The sequence below is a fragment of the Dreissena polymorpha genome, unplaced genomic scaffold (assembly GCF_020536995.1).
Source record: "Dreissena polymorpha isolate Duluth1 unplaced genomic scaffold, UMN_Dpol_1.0 chrUn128, whole genome shotgun sequence".
NCBI classification, from domain to species: Eukaryota; Metazoa; Mollusca; class Bivalvia; order Myida; family Dreissenidae; genus Dreissena; species Dreissena polymorpha.
In genome coordinates, this window is record NW_026273442.1 from 27,922 (window position 1) to 46,565 (window position 18,644).

At 36.7% G+C, this 18,644-nt stretch overlaps 1 protein-coding gene and 1 long non-coding RNA gene across 6 annotated transcripts in view; both read left to right on the plus strand.

The window, feature by feature from the left end:
* LOC127864113 (mediator of RNA polymerase II transcription subunit 15-like) overlaps positions 1-18,644 on the plus strand; it is a 38,380-nt gene that overhangs the window by 15,099 nt on the left and 4,637 nt on the right. Inside the window, exons 2-4 of the mRNA XM_052403809.1 lie at positions 3,611-3,698; positions 7,907-7,958; positions 14,286-14,468. Coding sequence (XP_052259769.1) covers positions 3,611-3,698; positions 7,907-7,958; positions 14,286-14,468 — 323 coding nt within the window. The remainder of the gene's footprint in view (positions 1-3,610; positions 3,699-7,906; positions 7,959-14,285; positions 14,469-18,644) is intronic.
* On the plus strand, positions 9,797-10,879 carry LOC127864114 (uncharacterized). Of its 5 annotated transcripts, none has more exons than XR_008041478.1 (4): positions 9,797-9,964; positions 10,018-10,282; positions 10,389-10,494; positions 10,548-10,879. It is a non-coding gene; the product is annotated as an uncharacterized LOC127864114 (long non-coding RNA). The 5 variants fall into 5 exon arrangements; XR_008041481.1 differs by having other exon boundaries at positions 10,389-10,441; XR_008041480.1 differs by having other exon boundaries at positions 10,018-10,229.

An 18,644-nucleotide genomic window follows, 5' to 3' on the forward strand; every position in this document is an offset into this window, starting at 1 on the left:
TGAGAATTTGTTAACATCTCTTATAAATGTTCGCCAATGTATTTTCAATTACTTGTGTCAATAGCATGATTACTGACGATTTAATTTAATTTTATTCAATAGTAATTGTGAGCATGACGAAATATCTGTGCTGTGGGTTAGCAGTAAACACAAAATTAAATATTTGTGTTTCTTTTGATTTTTAGCTCGGCTGTTTTCGGAGAAAACCCGAGGTATTGTCATAGCCAGCTCGTCCATAGTGCTAAAACTCTAAAATCAAAGCGCTTCCACCTACAACATTAAAACTTCATATGTAGCTGCACCTTGATGAGTTCTACATGCAACACCAATTTTTGGGCACTAGGTCAAAGGTCAAGGTTACTGTGACCTCCAATATTTGTTTGCCAAGCTTTCATTGATTCAAAACTGCACCTGCAGCCGAGTGTTGGCACCCTCTATGCAGTGCTCTTGTTTGCTTGAATGGTTACCATGCATCTCAGAAAATTTGTTGCTGCAAGTAAAAAAACAATTCAACAATTTAAAGTAAGGGTTCTGTATTTGATTGTGCAAATAGCCATTAACACAACATTGTTATCCGACAAGGGCAACATATATTGACTGCCTATATTCGTTTTTTAGCCCAAATCTGGATAACAAAGTAATTTGGTTTTAAATTGCTTGAGTGTCAACTCTCAATCAAGTGCAATTTTTATCAATATTATGACTCAATACATGTATTTTTGTGTTAATATTATTGTCAAAATTTGAGTTTTGAAAGCTATAAAAAAAAAATGAATGCATCATAAAATATATGATTGTTGTTGGGGATGTTTCCACTGTAAAACTTTGATTCTTCGTCAATTTCTATGAGGCCACCATCCAAAAAGTAATAGATCATATATTGCAAATGACATGGATGAAATTTGTGTATTAAAGTTTTTCTCTGTTGTTATTTTTCGCTCACCTGAGCACAACGTGCTCATGGTGAGCTTTTGTGATCGCCTTTTGTCCGTCGTGCGTTGTGAGGCGTCAACATTTGCCTTGTTAACTTTCTAGAAGCCACATTTATTGTCCAATCTTCATGAAATTTGGTCAGAAGATTGGTCTCAATGATATCTTAGATGAGTTCGAAAATGGTTACCTTTGCTTGAAAAACATGGCTGCCAAGGGGCGGGATCATTTTTCCTTATATGGCTATAGTAAAATCTTGTTAACACTCCAGAGGCCACATTTATTGTCTGATCTTCATGAAACTTGGTAAGACGATTCATCCTAATAAAATCTTGGACGAGTTCGAAAATGATTTTGGTTGGTTGAAAAACATGGCCGCCAGGGGGCGGGGCATTTTTCCTCATACGGCTATAGTAAAACCTTGTTAACACTCTAGAGGCCACATTTATTTTCCGATCTTCATGAAACTTTCCAGGAGATGTGTCCCAATGAAAGCTTGGATGAGTTAAAAAATGGTAACCTTTGCTTGAAAAACATGGCTGCCAAGGGGCGGGGCATTTTTCATTATATGGCTATATATGGCTTTTGTAAAATCTTGTTAACACTCTAGAGGCCACATTTATAGTCCGATCTTCATGAAACTTGGTCAGAAGATTCATCCCAATAATATCTTTGACAAGTTCAAAAATGATGACGGTTGGTTGAAAAACATGGCCACCACAGGGGCGGGGCATTTTTCCTTATATGGCTATACTAAAACCTTGTTAACACTCTAGAGATCACATTTATTTTCCGATCATCATGAAACCTGGCCAGAAGATTTGTCCCAATGATATCTTTGATGAGTTCGAAAATGGTTTTGGTTGCTTTAAAAACATGGCCACCAGGGGCGGGGCATTTTTCCTTATATGGCTATAGTAAAACCTTGTTAACACTCTAGAGGCCACATTTATTGTCCAATCTTCATGAAATTCGGTCAGAAGATTGGTCTCAATGATATCTTGGAAGAATTCGAAAATAATTATGTTTGCTTGAAAAACATGACTTCCAAGGGGCGGGGCATTTTTCCTTATATGGCTATGGTTAAATTGTGTTAACGCTCTAGAGGCCACATTTACTGTCCTATCTTCATGAAACTTGGTCAGAAGATTCATCCCGATAATATCTTGGATGAGTTAAAAAATGATGCCGGTTGGTTGAAAAACATGGCTGCAAGGGGGCGGGGCATTTTTCCTTATATGGCTATAGTAAAACCTTGTTAACACTCTAGATGCCACATTTATTTTCCGATCTTCATGAAACTTGGTCAGAAGATTTGTCCCAATCATATCTTGTTATCTCAGGTGAGCGACTTTGGGCCTTTCAGGCCCTCTTGTTCATCTTATTGAGCATCATGGAAAACAGGGCTTAAATAAGCCAAATAATGCTTTTGTGTAAAGTGTTGTTCAAGATTAGCCTTTGTAGTCCACCTATCCTGGATTTTTGTTAAGAAGAGATTTCCTTTATACAAACATTTCCATGAAGCGGAAGGTGTTTCCCTGATAGGCCTGTGCGGATTTCACAGGCTAAGTTGGATAGTCCCCTTTTTCGGTCACCTTAGCACAATGTGCTCATGTAGAGCTTTTGTGATCGCCTTTTGTCCGCTGTGAGTTGTGTGTCATGTGGAATCAACATTTGCCTTGTTTACACTCTAGAGGCCACATTTATAATTCGACCTTCATGAAACTTGGTTAGAAGATTTGTCCAAATGATATCTTTGATGAGTTTGAAAATAGTTCTCGTTGGTTGAAAAGCATGGCCACCATGGTTTGGTGCATTTTTCCTTATTTGGCTATAGTAAAACCTTGCCAACACTCTAGAGGCCACATTTATTGTCCTATCTTCATGAATGTCCGATCTTCATGAAACTTGGTTAGAACATTTTCCCAATAATATCTTCCAAAATGGTTCTGGTTGATTAAAAAACATGGCCCCAAGGGGGTGGGGAGGAAGATCCTCAAGATCCACTGGCCAGACAAGATCTCCAACAAAGAATTATGGAGAAGAACAAAACATCAGCCAGTTGAAGAAGACATCCTTCTGAGACCTTTCGCAAGCCTGCATCCAATACAATAAGACAATCTCTCACATGGAACCCTCAAGGGAAAAGTAAGAGAGGGCGGCCTATAAACACCTGGCGTTGTGACCTGGATGCATAAGCCAAGCAGATGGGCCTAACATGGGGGCAGCTGGAGAGACTCGCCCACAAATGAGACGCCTGGAAGAAGCTGGTTGGGACCACAGTAGAAGATGATGATGATGATATTTCCTTATATGGTTATTGTTAAACCTTGTTAACAATCTAGAAATTACATTTATTGTCCAATGTTCATTAAACTTGGTCATAACATTTGTTATGATATTATGAATGAGTTTGAAAATGGTTCTGGTTTGTTGAAAAAAATGGTCACTAAGGTGGTGGGCATTTTTCCTTATATGGCTATTAAAAAGCTATTTTAACACTCTCAAAGTCACATTGATAGTTCAATCTTCATGTAACTTGGCCAGAACATTTGTTCTTATGATATCTTGGGCTTCACAGAACAGGTCAGTTCCATTGTATCTCAGGTGAGCAATTTTGGGCATTTCAAGCCCTCTTGTTCCATAGCACTGCTGAATTAATTTTGTTGTGTGTTTGCAGTGAAGAAGCTATACGCAATTCCAACACTCACATGAGTAAAACCAGTGCAGAAATGGAGAACCATGTGTTTAACAAAGCAAAATCCAGGGTAAGTTGTATTTATCTATTTACCTGTTTTGCAGAACTTAGTTTGGGCAATGCAACACGCATATATAATTTAAAATAAACCATTGAGCTTGTGTCTTTAATCATTTCAATGTAGTCATTAAAAATCATCAGTCAAAATGCATCTTATTTGACAATAAGAACATGCAAATGTCACTTTTTACGATTCAGTATTTTTTTTCTTAAAAAACAGATGTATTTTCGTATTTGATGTAGTAATTCATCTTTGTGTACAGTACTATTCTTAAATTTTCTTGTATGGTATATGCATTTGTATAACAAACAAAAATACTCCTCATTTGAAAATACTCATATTGGTATGTGAAAGTCTGCCCTTTTTAGCTCACCTGAGCTCAATGTGTTCATCATGAGCTTTTGTAATTGCCTTTTGTCTGTCGTGCATTGTTAGGCATGCTGCATATACATTTGCCATGTTTACACTCTAGAGGCCACATTTATTGTCCAATCTTAATGAAATTTGGTCAGAAAATTTGTGCCAATGACGAGTTTAAAAATGGTTCCGGTTGGTTGGAAAACATGGCCACCAGGGGGCGAGGCATTTTTTAGCTCCACTCAGCGGGGCTTATGTCATGGTCCTGTGTCCGTCGTGCGTGCGTTTACTATTTCTTTAAACATCTTCTTCTCCTAAACTACAAGTCCAATTCTGATAAAACTTCTCACAAATGTTCCTGTGGTGAACCTCTTTCAATTTTTTTCAAATTATGCCCTTGGGGTCAAATTTGACCCCGCCCGGAAGGTCAATAAATTGAACAGATGCTTATATAAAGCCTATTTTGTGCAAACTTTAAAAAATCTTTTTGTCCATAACCATTGGGCCTGGTGCTACCACATTTGGTATGTAGTGACATTTAATAGTTCTCTACTTTGTTTGTTCAAATTATGCCCCTGGGGTCAAATTTGACCCTGCCCCTGGGGTCACAAAAATGAACATATGCTTATATAAAGCCTATTTTGTGCAAACTTTAAAAATCTTCCTGTCCATAACCATAGGGCCTAGGGCTACCAAATTCGGTATGTAGTGACATCTTATAGTTCTCTACTTAGTTTGTTCAAATTATGCCCCTGGGGTCAAATTTGACTCTGCCCCGGGGGTCACAAAAATGAACATATGTTTAAATAAGGCCTATTTTGTGCAAACTTTAAAAATCTTATTGTCCATAACTGTATGGCATAGGGCTACCAAATTTGGTATGTAGTGACATCTAATAGTCCTCTACCAATTTCGTTCAAATTAAGCCCCTGGGATCAAATTTGACCGTTCCTCAGGGGTCACAAAATTGAACATATGCTTATATTGGGCCTATTTTATGCAAACTTTAAAAATCTTTTTCTCCATAACCATTGGGCCTATTTCTACCAAATTTGGTATGTATTTAAATCTTAAAGTTCTCTACCAAGTTTTTCCAAATTATGCCCCTGGGTTCAAATTTGACCCTGCCCCGGGGGTCACAAAAATGAACATATGCTTAAATAAGGCCTATTTGTGCAAACTTTAAAAATATTCTTGTTCATAATTATAGAGCCTAGGGCTACTAAATTTGGTATGTAGTGACATCTAATAGTCCTCTACCAAATTTGTTTAAATTATTCCCCTGGGCTCAAATTTGACCCTGCCCCGGGGGTCACAAAACTGAATATATGCTTATATAAAGCCTCTTTTGTGCAAACTTTAAAAATCTTCCTGTCCATAACCATTGGGCCTAGGGCTACCAAATTTGGTATGTAGTGACATCTTATAGTTCTCTACCAAGTTTGTTCAATTTATGCCCCTGGGGCCAGATTTATCCCTTAAAGGCTCCCATTAAAAGTTGTTCAAGAAAACTTGTTTCATCAAAAAACATGGCCACTGGAAGTCGTTGAACTTTGCATGTTTATGCGTTTTTGCTATTTATTCATTATGGGATGAATAAACTATTTTCTTCTCAAACTAAAAGTTTGTCAAAATACACTTGGAATAACTTTTTAATTATAAGAGAAAAATGCATACATGTCGAGCGTAAAAGGTAGACCAACATGTTAACTATCCATAAATGTTAACCCTTTACCAAACGATACATTTTGGACTGCCCCAAATTGAAAGAGATTGCAGACGAGAAATAATATTGTAAAGGACTATTTATAAATTGGCTGGGTGGGGTAGAAATCATAGTGATAAAAGGAGAAATTGCTCATCATGAGCAATTTCTCCTTTTTGAAACCGGAAGTCCTGTTTTCAAAACAAAAACAAACTCTTCAGAAGGAGTTATGGTCTATAGGAAGGTCGAGAATGGCATTTGGTACTTAATCATCCCCTATCAACAAAGAAATTAAATTTATAAGCTATTTTTGCCGTTAATATGATAATCCATCAGTTCAAAAGCACGATCGAAAACATTTCTGCATATGTGCGGACCAGTCTAAGACGTTGTTTACATAATTAGTTCCAAGGTCACAACAACAACAACAACAACAAACCTACATGCATGCATGGGAAGCAAGTCTTTTTGTGTCCGTTTGTAGATATTATCTTTACTTTTTGAAGCATGGGAGATGTTTATCAATAAAAAATCTATCAATACATGTAAGCAGATGCACAACTATTTATTTTATTTTTTGGAAATCAATGTTTATTCAGACCATCGGAAATTGGGTCACGAAGCTGTGGGAAAAAATGTCGATTTTGTTGTTTTCTTCTGATTTTCTTGTAAACATGAGATAGAACCTTGTCATTTAGTGCCATTTTAGATCAGATGGTGACTGCTTACAAAGGAATTGAAGTAAGAACATTTGTTATGCATGTTTTTCTTATAAACTGAAAAAAGTCGGGTTTTATTTACGGTAAATATGTCAAAAGTGACCATATATCCGGAAAAAAATATTTTGGATGACATGTTTATTTCATGTCTTTTTTGTAGTGTTTAAACCAGTTTCATAATATCTTATTGATTTTAAAACCACAACTTCCATGAACATAATTATTTCAAGAAAAGTCAATATATGATACTGCATGGTAAACTCAAACTTTGTATCCAAGAGAAGGTGTTGGAATTAATGAAGTGCAATGTTCTTAACTATCGTATATGCTGCTTTTTAATTACTAATGATTCGTTGTTCCATTTGTGAATCATGACTCATGAATTGTGGATATGATTGTCAATTGCTCAACAATCTATATAATTATATTTCTGACCATTTTATAATTTTCTTAATATAAGTTATGATATTGATCTTAGAAGTCATATGTATGACTTAATTAAATCCATTTATAAATATAAAGAAATAATCTTTAGATTATCATAATATTATTAGGCCTGTTGGTCTTAGGGATGTGTGGGTTGTTAATTATATTTTGAGATGATTATTTACAAAAAAAGATGCTACTATTGTATTTGTTATAAATTTTCATATATAAAAATGCTCACCCTTCCAACTTTAAGCGCCCAATGGGATGAGGGATAGAAAGAGAAAGTCACATGCTTGAGTATATTTCAACCCATGCGCATTGCATGCTTTTTTTTGAATAAAAAACAGTGGAGCGATACAGGGTTATCGTGGCCCTCTTGTTCTTTTATGGCTAAAGTAAAAACTTGTTCACACTCTCAAAGTCACTTTAATGGTCCATTCTTCATGAAACTTGGTCAGAACATTTGTTCTTATAATATCTGTGACGAGTTTGAAAATGTTTCTGGTCTGTTGAAAAACATGGCCACCAGGGTTGATAAAAAGTTGTTAACACTCAAGAGGCCACATTTATTGTCAAATAATCTTGGACGAGTTTGTTTCAGTTGCTTGAAAAACATGGCTGCCAGGGGGGGGGGGCATTTTTCTTCATATATGTCAAGTAAAACCTTGTTAACACTCTAGTCTATATTTATTTTCTGATCTTCATGTAACTTGGTCAGAAACTTTGTCTCAATAATATCTAGGACGAGTTTGAAAATGGTACAGGTTGGTTGAAAGACATGGCCGCCAAGGGGGCGGGGCATTTTTCCTTATATGGCAATAGTAAAAACTTGTTAACTCTCTTAAAATCATATTTATATTTCACTCTTCATGAAACTTGGTCAGAACATTTGTTCTTATGATATATTGGGCTGCACAGAACAGGTTAGTTCCTTTTTTATCTCAGGTGAGTGACTTTGGGCCTTTCAGGTCCTCTTGTTTTAAATAATGTGGGTCTTTTATTTTCAGGATGAGTATTTGGCCCTGGTTGCAAGACTGATTCTGCATGTAAAAGATTATAGTGAGTAAACTTTATAATTCAACCAGCTATGTAGACCTTTTTTTATTTGAGCCTCAATTTAGAATAATAGGGCATAATGCATGTGTGTTAAGTATGTCCTACATTAGCCTGTGAACTGGGCATTATGGCTAATCAGGGATGACACTTTATGCCTGGACTGTATTTTCTTTTGAAGAGACCTTCTTTTAAAAAATTCCATATAAGTGGAAACTCTTCATTAGCCTGTGCAAACTGCATAGGCGTTTCTTGGATGACACTTAATATGCAATAAGACCCTTTGTCAGAGAGCCTGGATCATTTGTCTATGTTAAATAAGTCATTGAAAATTATATATATTTCTGGTGCAAATAAACTGAGGAGACTGTCCAAGTGGTTTCAGAACCACACATTTTAATGACACACGTTGATGTTTTGCTTACCAAGAGATAACATTGTGAAAATTAATTATATTCTTACTGGATCCAGTGACAATTTATGAATATGCAGTGCAGAGCTACACTGACCATGGTGTGTAAAGTTTGGAGACTCTTTTTCAATTTTAAAATGCTGGTTGAAAGATTCAGGTATCATGGCTGATGGGTGGGCGTAGTTAAACAGGTGATTTTTGGTCGCTACCTTAAGTTTTCATTAACCAATCTGAATGAAACCAAGTTTGAGATGGTACTTGGGACATGCTTGGTCAAAATCACTTTTACAACAAAACACATTCTGAAGACCAATTGTAGGATTGCGTTTGGGGCCAGTCGATTCAAGAACTTTAGTTTTCATTGATCAAACTTGATGAAAATGTGTTTACAGTAAGCTTGCATGTAGATCTAGCTTGGAATTGTATTTGGGGCATGTTGGTTCAAGGTCAATTGCTGTATTTTCCAAAATAAAAAAAAGCTTCCAGTCAATATCTTAAGTGTGGATGGAGGTATTGTTTTGAAATTGTGTGGTATGGTTGCTTACATGAAAAACTAGCATGAAATCTATTTTGGCCATCAGGTCATTTTCATTGTTACTTTAAAATAGCAGACATATGGTTTGCATTTTATAACTTAAGTTTGCATTGATCTGTCTCACTTAGGGTAAAGCAAGCTTGCAATTGTATGTGAGGAAGATTATGTTAAAGTCACTGTTATAAAAAGAGAGAAAAATTGATTATTGTCTGTAAAGTTTTTGTTTTAATGGAGCTATTGTTCTCAATTGTGTGTATGTACATTATGTTCCATTGGATTTACACTTTAGTTCAAACGATAATCTCTTTATATGAAGAAATTTAGAAATAATGTTGGTAGCCACTAATATGATAAATCCTGACATTCCTGTACATATTTTACATATCATTCTCTACTTAGCACTTAGTTTTATGTCCACCCTTTTGGATACCGCAATCACTTGAAGAATAATGCCATCATTTTTTATGTTGTTATCAAAAGCAAAATCATTATCTTTTTTTCATGTTATTTGTTTTATTTTATTTTTTAAAGACAAGTAAGAAAATGAAAGTATATTGTATAAATATAATTGCCAGAAGTAGTTTAAACATTTTTATTATTTTAGCTTGATTGCCTCAAAAGCCAATGGCTTATTGATAGGCTCTTGAGTCGGTTTCCTGGATAGAACCAGTTCTTAGTGTCTATGGGGGAGATCTTAAGAACACTCCTACAGAGGAGAATGAACCCATGACCTCCAGATCGCTAGGGGGAAACCATATCAACTATGCCATAGCAACTTAGTTACATGTCCACCCTGTTAGGTACAGCAATCACTTGGAGTGTAATGCCATCATTTTGTGTGCCACCCTGTTAGGTACAGCAATCACTTGGAGTAGTATGCCATCATTTTGTGTGCCACCCTGTTAGGTACAGCAATCACTTGGAGTAGTATGCCATCATTTTGTGTGCCACCCTGTTAGGTACAGCAATCACTTGGAGTATTATGCCATCATTTTGTGTGCCACCCTGTTAGGTACAGCAATCACTTGGAGTATTATGCCATCATTTTGTATGCCACCCTGTTAGGTACAGCAATCACTTGGAGTAGTATGCCATCATTTTGTATGCCACCCTGTTAGGTACAGCAATCACTTGGAGTAGTATGCCATCATTTTGTGTGCCACCCTGTTAGGTACAGCAATCACTTGGAGTATTATGCCATCATTTTGTGTGCCACCCTGTTAGGTACAGCAATCACTTGGAGTAGTATGCCATCATTTTGTATGCCACCCTGTTAGGTACAGCAATCACTTGGAGTAGTATGCCATCATTTTGTGTGCCACCCTGTTAGGTACAGCAATCACTTGGAGTAGTATGCCATCATTTTGTGTGCCACCCTGTTAGGTACAGCAATCACTTGGAGTAGTATGCCATCATTTTGTATGCCACCCTGTTAGGTACAGCAATCACTTGGAGTGTAATGCCATCATTTTGTATGCCACCCTGTTAGGTACAGCAATCACTTGGAGTAGTATGCCATCATTTTGTGTGCCACCCTGTTAGGTACAGCAATCACTTGGAGTAGTATGCCATCATTTTGTGTGCCACCCTGTTAGGTACAGCAATCACTTGGAGTGTAATGCCATCATTTTGTGTGCCACCCTGTTAGGTACAGCAATCACTTGGAGTAGTATGCCATCATTTTGTGTGCCACCCTGTTAGGTACAGCAATCACTTGGAGTAGTATGCCATCATTTTGTATGCCACCCTGTTAGGTACAGCAATCACTTGGAGTAGTATGCCATCATTTTGTATGCCACCCTGTTAGGTACAGCAATCACTTGGAGTATTATGCCATCATTTTGTGTGCCACCCTGTTAGGTACAGCAATCACTTGGAGTATTATGCCATCATTTTGTATGCCACCCTGTTAGGTACAGCAATCACTTGGAGTAGTATGCCATCATTTTGTATGCCACCCTGTTAGGTACAGCAATCACTTGGAGTGTAATGCCATCATTTTGTATGCCACCCTGTTAGGTACAGCAATCACTTGGAGTAGTATGCCATCATTTTGTATGCCACCCTGTTAGGTACAGCAATCACTTGGAGTGTAATGCCATCATTTTGTATGCCACCCTGTTAGGTACAGCAATCACTTGGAGTAGTATGCCATCATTTTGTATGCCACCCTGTTAGGTACAGCAATCACTTGGAGTAGTATGCCATCATTTTGTACTGTTATCAAGTGTTGTCAAATGTAGCATCAACATTTGTTTTTCATGGGATTTTGCATGTTTCTCAAAAGAAAAGTAGGAAAATGATTGTATATATAAAATGATGGAACACTGTATTATGTGAATTGGGAATAAGACTTCAAACTGGGAATGGACATCATTTTGGTGATTTTCTCAAAGAAAACTATTCATTTCATGATCTACATATATTTTTGTAATATATTATCTATAATTCAAGCTTAATAAGATATTTTCCATTACTTTTTCATTAACAGTGATTTAATTTTTATCATTTAAAGTTTATTTTTAAACCGTGTCCATGCGCAACATGGACACAGTTTCATTTCATGAGGAATTTTTTTTTTAATTAATAAAAAATCCAGTTTTGAAGTAAAATCAATTTAAATGATGCTATTATAAATGCAAGAATATGTTTTAATTATAATTTGTAAAACTAGATAAATACAACATGTAAAACTGCATATTATGCACTTTTGATAAAACACAATTTATTCCCAAAGTGATGTCTTATTCCCAATTCACATAATGCAGTGTTATGAGTTAAGTTATCCCCACGTTTTTCGGAGAAAAAGTGGGGATATTGTATTGATGTGCGTCTGTCCGTCCGTCCGTCTGTCCGTCCTGGCCACCTGCTCCTCCTACACTATTAGCACTAGATCCTTGAAACTTATGTACATGGTAGCTATGACCATATGTGCGACGGTGACGGTGACAGACCCTGGGGCGCCCCGCCCACATAGGCCACGCCCACCCAAAATTGCCTTTTACTATAATTTCTTCATTTCAGTGCCTTCCCCAGGAATTTTTTCAGGCGCCCCGGGGCCGATCGGGGGTGGGTTCGGGATGGGTGTCCCCTCCCTACGTTGATTTTTTTTTCACGTTCTGTGGTGCGTTATAACTCAAAGAAAAACAGCGTCAAAAGACGTCATTTGGTGGGCTATGACTCTTCAAAAAAATCCCCCAGTCATTTAAATATATATATTTTTTATATTGTTTCATTGTTTTAAAACTTTTCCGCACAGATAGTAAAATCCCGACTCGAACGATTCCCCAATACATCCGTTTCAACCCGACTCTATTACTGTATACTTACTATTTTTCAAGTTTCTATTTATTACCCGATAATCCCGTTTATTCCGTTTTTATCAATCTCTTTCTGGTAAATATTAACGATAAAAGCTTTCAGTTATTTCTTTAACACAAACCTTGCCATTTTTTAAGTGACTATTTATAGATTTGATGAAATATTGCCTCTGAATATGCATCAATCCCCTGACCTGTTGTGTGCTTGTTACGCTCAATACACGCTATTTGTATGCAATAGACGCGACGTTGTACATGCTGCATAATGTTCGCGCTCTTTTTAATTGAGAAAAAGATTTGACACAAAATAAATTTGCACTGCTAATTTGAAGCAAAAATATTTAACGTTGCGGTAACATTTACATTCGGAAGTGTGTTTCGGATTAAAAACGCGTTAACATCGACTTACGAGAATGGGTTTCGGATTACAAATTTAATTATTCCCATTTGAGATTTCAACAAATATTAACCGTTGCGTTATAATTCAACGATAATTTGTTTAAACACTTTAGGAGTCGAATAAATGTTTTGACGGAACTATGCATGAAATTCACGTTGTCCACGAGGATCACGGCCGGTTGCCATCATCAGTCTTCTAACTATCGATTATCGGAGGAAACATTTACAAGTGTGCGTAATTAATTCAAGGAAAATTTGTTAAAGTGCATAACGTGTCGAATAAATGTCAGAAAAATGAGGTGAATCAGTTCTATAAATGGATATGTTGAAATATACATGTACTGGAATTAAATAAATTGTTATCACATAATTGTAACCGGGAGTCATTTGCACAACTTACTCGCTATAATAATTAATTGTTTACCTCTTACAATTAATTTCTCGTATTAATTATGAGTCATAGGTAACACTTGTTTACAGTAAAAAGGTGTGATGATGATGCCAGAAACCGTCTTTAATGTTCTGTACTGTACTAATTACTGGTTTTATATTACTCAAATGGTACAACTTCTTGCTAATCAAGCTGCGATAAACTCTTACTTCATGTCCGACGTCAATCAAAAATAATGGTCGATAGTTAACCCCGCCCTCATAAGCATTCGCGTAACCGATTGGACGATGAACTTCACAGTTTGACGACTGGAAAGTTACCAGATACATCATTGTCAGCATTTAAATGACCGTGTAATGTGGCTAGAATAATCGATACGCGCGTCATGCTATTCTCTTATCAGTGGATTATCCATTTCCCCATGTGGTGTTTATGGCGATTACTTGTGAAAGTAGATACCGAGTGCTCTTTTAAAACAGGGAATATTGATACACTGATAGGGAAACCTTGATTTTTTTGGACAATCTCCACTTTCTTTTACTGAAGAATACACTGATCAGAAAATTTCAAGCGCCCCGGGGACTCTGATTTCGAAATTCAAGCGCCCCGGCAAGGGGCGCTTAAATGGCCTGGGGAAGACCCTGCATTTCTACACCGATTCACTTCAAATTGAGACTGAACCTCTTTTATGATAATACAGTTAATCTCATCTATGCATGGCCCCAGTACCAACCCTGGGGCGCCCCGCCCCACATAGGCCACGCCCACCCAAAATTGCCTTTTACTATAATATCTACATTTCTACACCGATTTACTTCAAATTGATACTGAACCTCTTGTATGATAATACAGTCAATCTCAACTATGCATGGCGCCATTACCAACCCTGGGGCGCCCCGCCCACATAGGCCACGCCCACCCAAAATTGCCTTTTACTATAATTTCTTCATTTCTACACCGATTTACTTCAAATCGATACTGAACATCTCTTATGACAATAAGGTCAATCTCAACTATGTATGGCCCCTTTACCAACCCTGGGGCGCCCCGCCCATAATAGGCCACACCCACCCAAAATTGTCTTTTGCTAGAATTTCTTCATTTCTACACCGATTCACCTCTTATGGATACTGAACTTCTCTTATGACAATACGGTCAATCTTAACTATGCATGGACCCATTACCAACCATGGGGCGCCCCTGGGTCAAACATGCGGCGTGGGAATACGCGTCGGCCTCTGCCGCGCCATTTCTAGTTTTATACATTATGTTACAGATAACCAGAAGCAGAAGATGGCTAACATGAGTGTCCCAATGCAGAGCACGTCGGGAGCAAGTCTGGGTCAACAGATGCCGGTAGGGGGCGCAATGCAGGGGCAGCTTGTATCAGACCCAATAGGGGCCCTCACCAACATGACCTTTAACCCACCCACCATGCAGGGGCAGCAGGCACCAATGGGTGAGTAAGGGAGGGCTGACTCAGCAGGTGCATGTAGGGGGCTCTATGCAGGGACATAATGTGTCAGACCCTTAAGGACCTCTTACCAACATGACTTTAAATCAACTGACCATGTTAGCCAAATAGGTGTTAAGTGATCCAATTAAATTAAATGTTAACTATTTTTTCTAGGTTTAAAAAAAACACGACTTGCAAACTTAATTAATTGAAAAAGCTTCCTGTTAGTATTCTACTAACCTCTCCAATAATTACATGTATTGATCAAAGTTTTGTTTTGAAAGGTTAGTTGGGCCTGTATCTTTGAAATTGTTTCAGTGCCGTTATTAGTGAATCATTAAAATTGATATGCTGGTTACTTTAGATGAAAGTAGGACATATATGAATAATTTGACTTTGAGGTCAACAGGTTAAAGGTGTTAAGGTCACAGGGGCTGGTATCATTAAATTATTTTGTGTAGGATATCTTGGGAATGTTAAGACCTGCAATCTTTCAAGTTGTTTGTTGGTTATTCAGAAGGACATGATGAAAAATGTTTATGTTGAGGTCAACAAATAGGAGGTCAAGACCAAAAGGGCTTGAACTAAGACCTTTTTTTCAATTCTTATCATGTTATGTTACTCTTTACACTTATTTTTCTCAACTTATTATCCCCCCTCCCCATAGACGGAGGGATATTGTTTTGGCGTTGTCCTTCCACCCGTCCGGAGCCATATCTTGGAAGTGCTTAGGCGGATATCATTGAAACTTGGTATGAGTATATATATATATGGATAAGAAGATGATGCATGCCAAATGTCATTGTACAGCATCTGTTAAAAACGAGTTATGGCCCTTTATATCTTGAAAAAAATGCTTTTTTGAGTGTCAAATATAGCACTTTTGTGTCCAGAAGCATATTGGCGGGGGATATCAATTCAACGAATTTGCTTGTTTCGATAGAATTACTTACAAGCAAAAGCGCATGTATCTCAGTTCTCATGGTTTATGCTTCGGAACGTCTTTAACACCCTGTGTATAAGCATTTATAGAAAAATTGGGCGAGTGAACTTGGTCTGCTGCTTGTGAAACAATGAGCATGATCATGATGCAAACGTTTAACAATAAAGTTTGTATGATGTTCTTCATTTGATCAGTGTTTTAGCCTAGCATTTAACCCTTTCCTTGACAGGTACGCGTTTCTACGACCCTATCGATTCCCTGTCAAATACGCGTATCTACGCCTGTATCGATTCCCTGTTATCTACGCATTTCTACTACCCTATCTATTACCTGATATATACGCGTTTTTACGCGGCACGATTTAATTTGCTATTTAAATGCTTAAAATGACGTTTTAAGTGTAACAGAAATGCATATACACCTGCGTTCATCATTTTTCTAAACTGTCGAGTAAACATCCGGTAATGTTGCTATTTAAAGTTATGATGCAATTGGCGACCAATCAAGACCAGGGTTTACCATTTGACATGCGTAAATCACGTTCCGGGATGTGCGCGCTTCAGGCATTTCGTAATGTCCTAAAATAACTGCTATTCTCGAACCGTATTTAATTTGGACATTTTCCGAAAACGTATTAATAACTCGTTAAAAATGTCGCAAAAATAAACACGTTCCATAGGGATAATATATCATTTGGGTGTAAATCGATTTCATTCTTATTGTTGTTTGATTCCTTTATATCGTAAATGTTTGTTTCCGAGATTATATACGAGAATTACATCGATGCGTTTAATGGCATGTACACTAAAATGTTTTTACAAACGACACGTGCTTATCTAAAGTTTGTGTTTCGTAATACACAGGATAATGGATTATCGGTGCTTGATTGGGCAATAAAACAAAGACGCAGTCGGCGGTCTTCAATCTGCCTTTGAACTGACCAATAATAATTAATAGCGCACGTGCTAATCTAACATTTAAGGATAAGAAACACGGGTTCTAGACACTTTGAATAAACATGTTTACCGGACGCAGCAGTAGTCTTCAGATGACGTTGGCGCGCGTGCCATGTTACCTCGGCGTTTTGTAATTTGGTACACGAAAACACGGGTTTGTCGGCGACTTCTGGGTTATAAAGTTATGTGTCGGCGATCAGATTAGAAACTGGAGTATTTGATAATAAAGTAACCGCTTAAAATTGGAATTTTGCAAATAAATACACGAACTGAAGACTTTTTGAAGACGCCGACATTGCCGGATTTCGATCGGTAATTAAATGCAAAATTCAAATTAATTTTATGAATATTCATGGAACATTATGCAACATCCAATTAAATTGTTACCGGTATCTATAAATGTTTATAAATCATTTGGTGAATTAATGTAATAGAAATAGCAAGTATTGTATAAATTTTATAAGAAGTAATACAATTGATTTTGAAAATGCATGAAGTTGTTTGAGAAACTCTGTGTTTTTCTAAAGTTATTTATAAGAATTTACATGAATTTTGAGGCTTGCAGAATGAATTTATAAAATAAAAAAATCTCCAAGAAAGAAGAATTATAGTTTGGAAAGTAAGAAAAAAAAATAATATTCCAAAATATAATTATTTGTATTTGATTCAACACACCAACTTCGCAAAGTTTCTATATGAGCTGGAAAGAGATTTGCATCTAAACCCAGTAAAACACACAATAGTCAACTTTACATGACTATAACTGATGAATAAAATAATGTAGAAACACAAGTTTACGCCACAGGAAAGGAAATTTTATTAGCTAAAACTTTCATATTGAGTGTTTTTCAATTATATTTCAACTTTTATGAGAAAATCAGGTTTAAAGGCAATGACGGTTGCGTTTCCAAAGAGGTAGATTTGCATTGAAACGCAGTAAAACGCACAACGGTCAACTTTGCATGACTATAACTGACCAATAAATTAAGGTAGAAACATACAGTTTACACCACAGGAAAGGAAATTTTATTAGCTTAAACTTTCATATTGTGTATTTTTCAATAATATTTCAATTTTTATGAGAATATCAGGTTCAAAAGCAATGAGTGTCATAAAACAGCGTTTTTCCAATAATGCCTGTAAAGATGGGGTACTGATATTGATAAGATGGCTATCAGCCACTGGTCAGCAGACAGCTAGGTCTTGTGGTAACTGGAGAGGCTTATATTGGCTAAATGGCTGTCAAGGAAAGGGTTAAACAAGAGAAACTGTCCTTATTTTTAGCTCGGCTGTTTTCGAAGAAAACCCGAGGTGTTCTCATAGCAAGCTCGTCGTGTCTTTCTGCCCTCCCGACTCCGCTGTGCTTAAACCTTAACATTGGCTCTAAAATCAAAGTGCTTACACCTACAACTTTGGCACTTCATATGTACATGCACCTTGATGAGTTTTACACGCCACAACCATTTTTGGATCACTAGGTCAAAGGTCAAGGTCACTGTGAACTCTAAAAAAAAAATCGGACAAGCTTTCATTTATTCAAAACTGCACCAGCAACTGAGCGTTGGCACCTGTTATGCGGTGCTCTTGTTATTAATAATATCTACTTATGGCTGGCGGCATATATAGTGATGTTAAAAAACATTCTGTGTTCATTAGGATGTTAGTCTGTCATATGCAATGCTACTTTTTGTCTCTGTGGATATTTGAATTTCAATTAATCATGTGTAGATAGGAAATGCATAATGCATAATTAATGTGTAACATTATATTACAATGTGTAATTAATGTGTAACATATTACACATACACACATGTTTTCAGTATAGTAAATTTGAACTGCTTTAAGTATTGCGTGATCGTATAGACCATTATTATTTATTACATTAACTCTTATGTTACCAGTGAACATTCCCATTACCTCACATTTCAAAATGTATGTTGGTTTATTGAAGATATATACATGAACTTGAGCTGGCATAAATGGCGCGTGCCTTCTGCATAAGATCTCTGTGTCCTTATTATTAAAGTAAATTTCATGAAAAATTTCAGACGAACGGATAGGCAATGGGCATTCTAACAGTATGTTGGGGGGGGGGGGGGGTCAAAAAATCATAAAATAATCAATTTCTATTTCTAAATTTGACTAAAGTTGGGTGACATCCCAATTTGATTTATGTATATGAATGAATTAACATTACAAACAATGAAATCACATTTTAAAAAGTCCAAATCTTTGTAGAAATACAAATTCAAACTCTTAAAAACCTCTCAAATAATATTT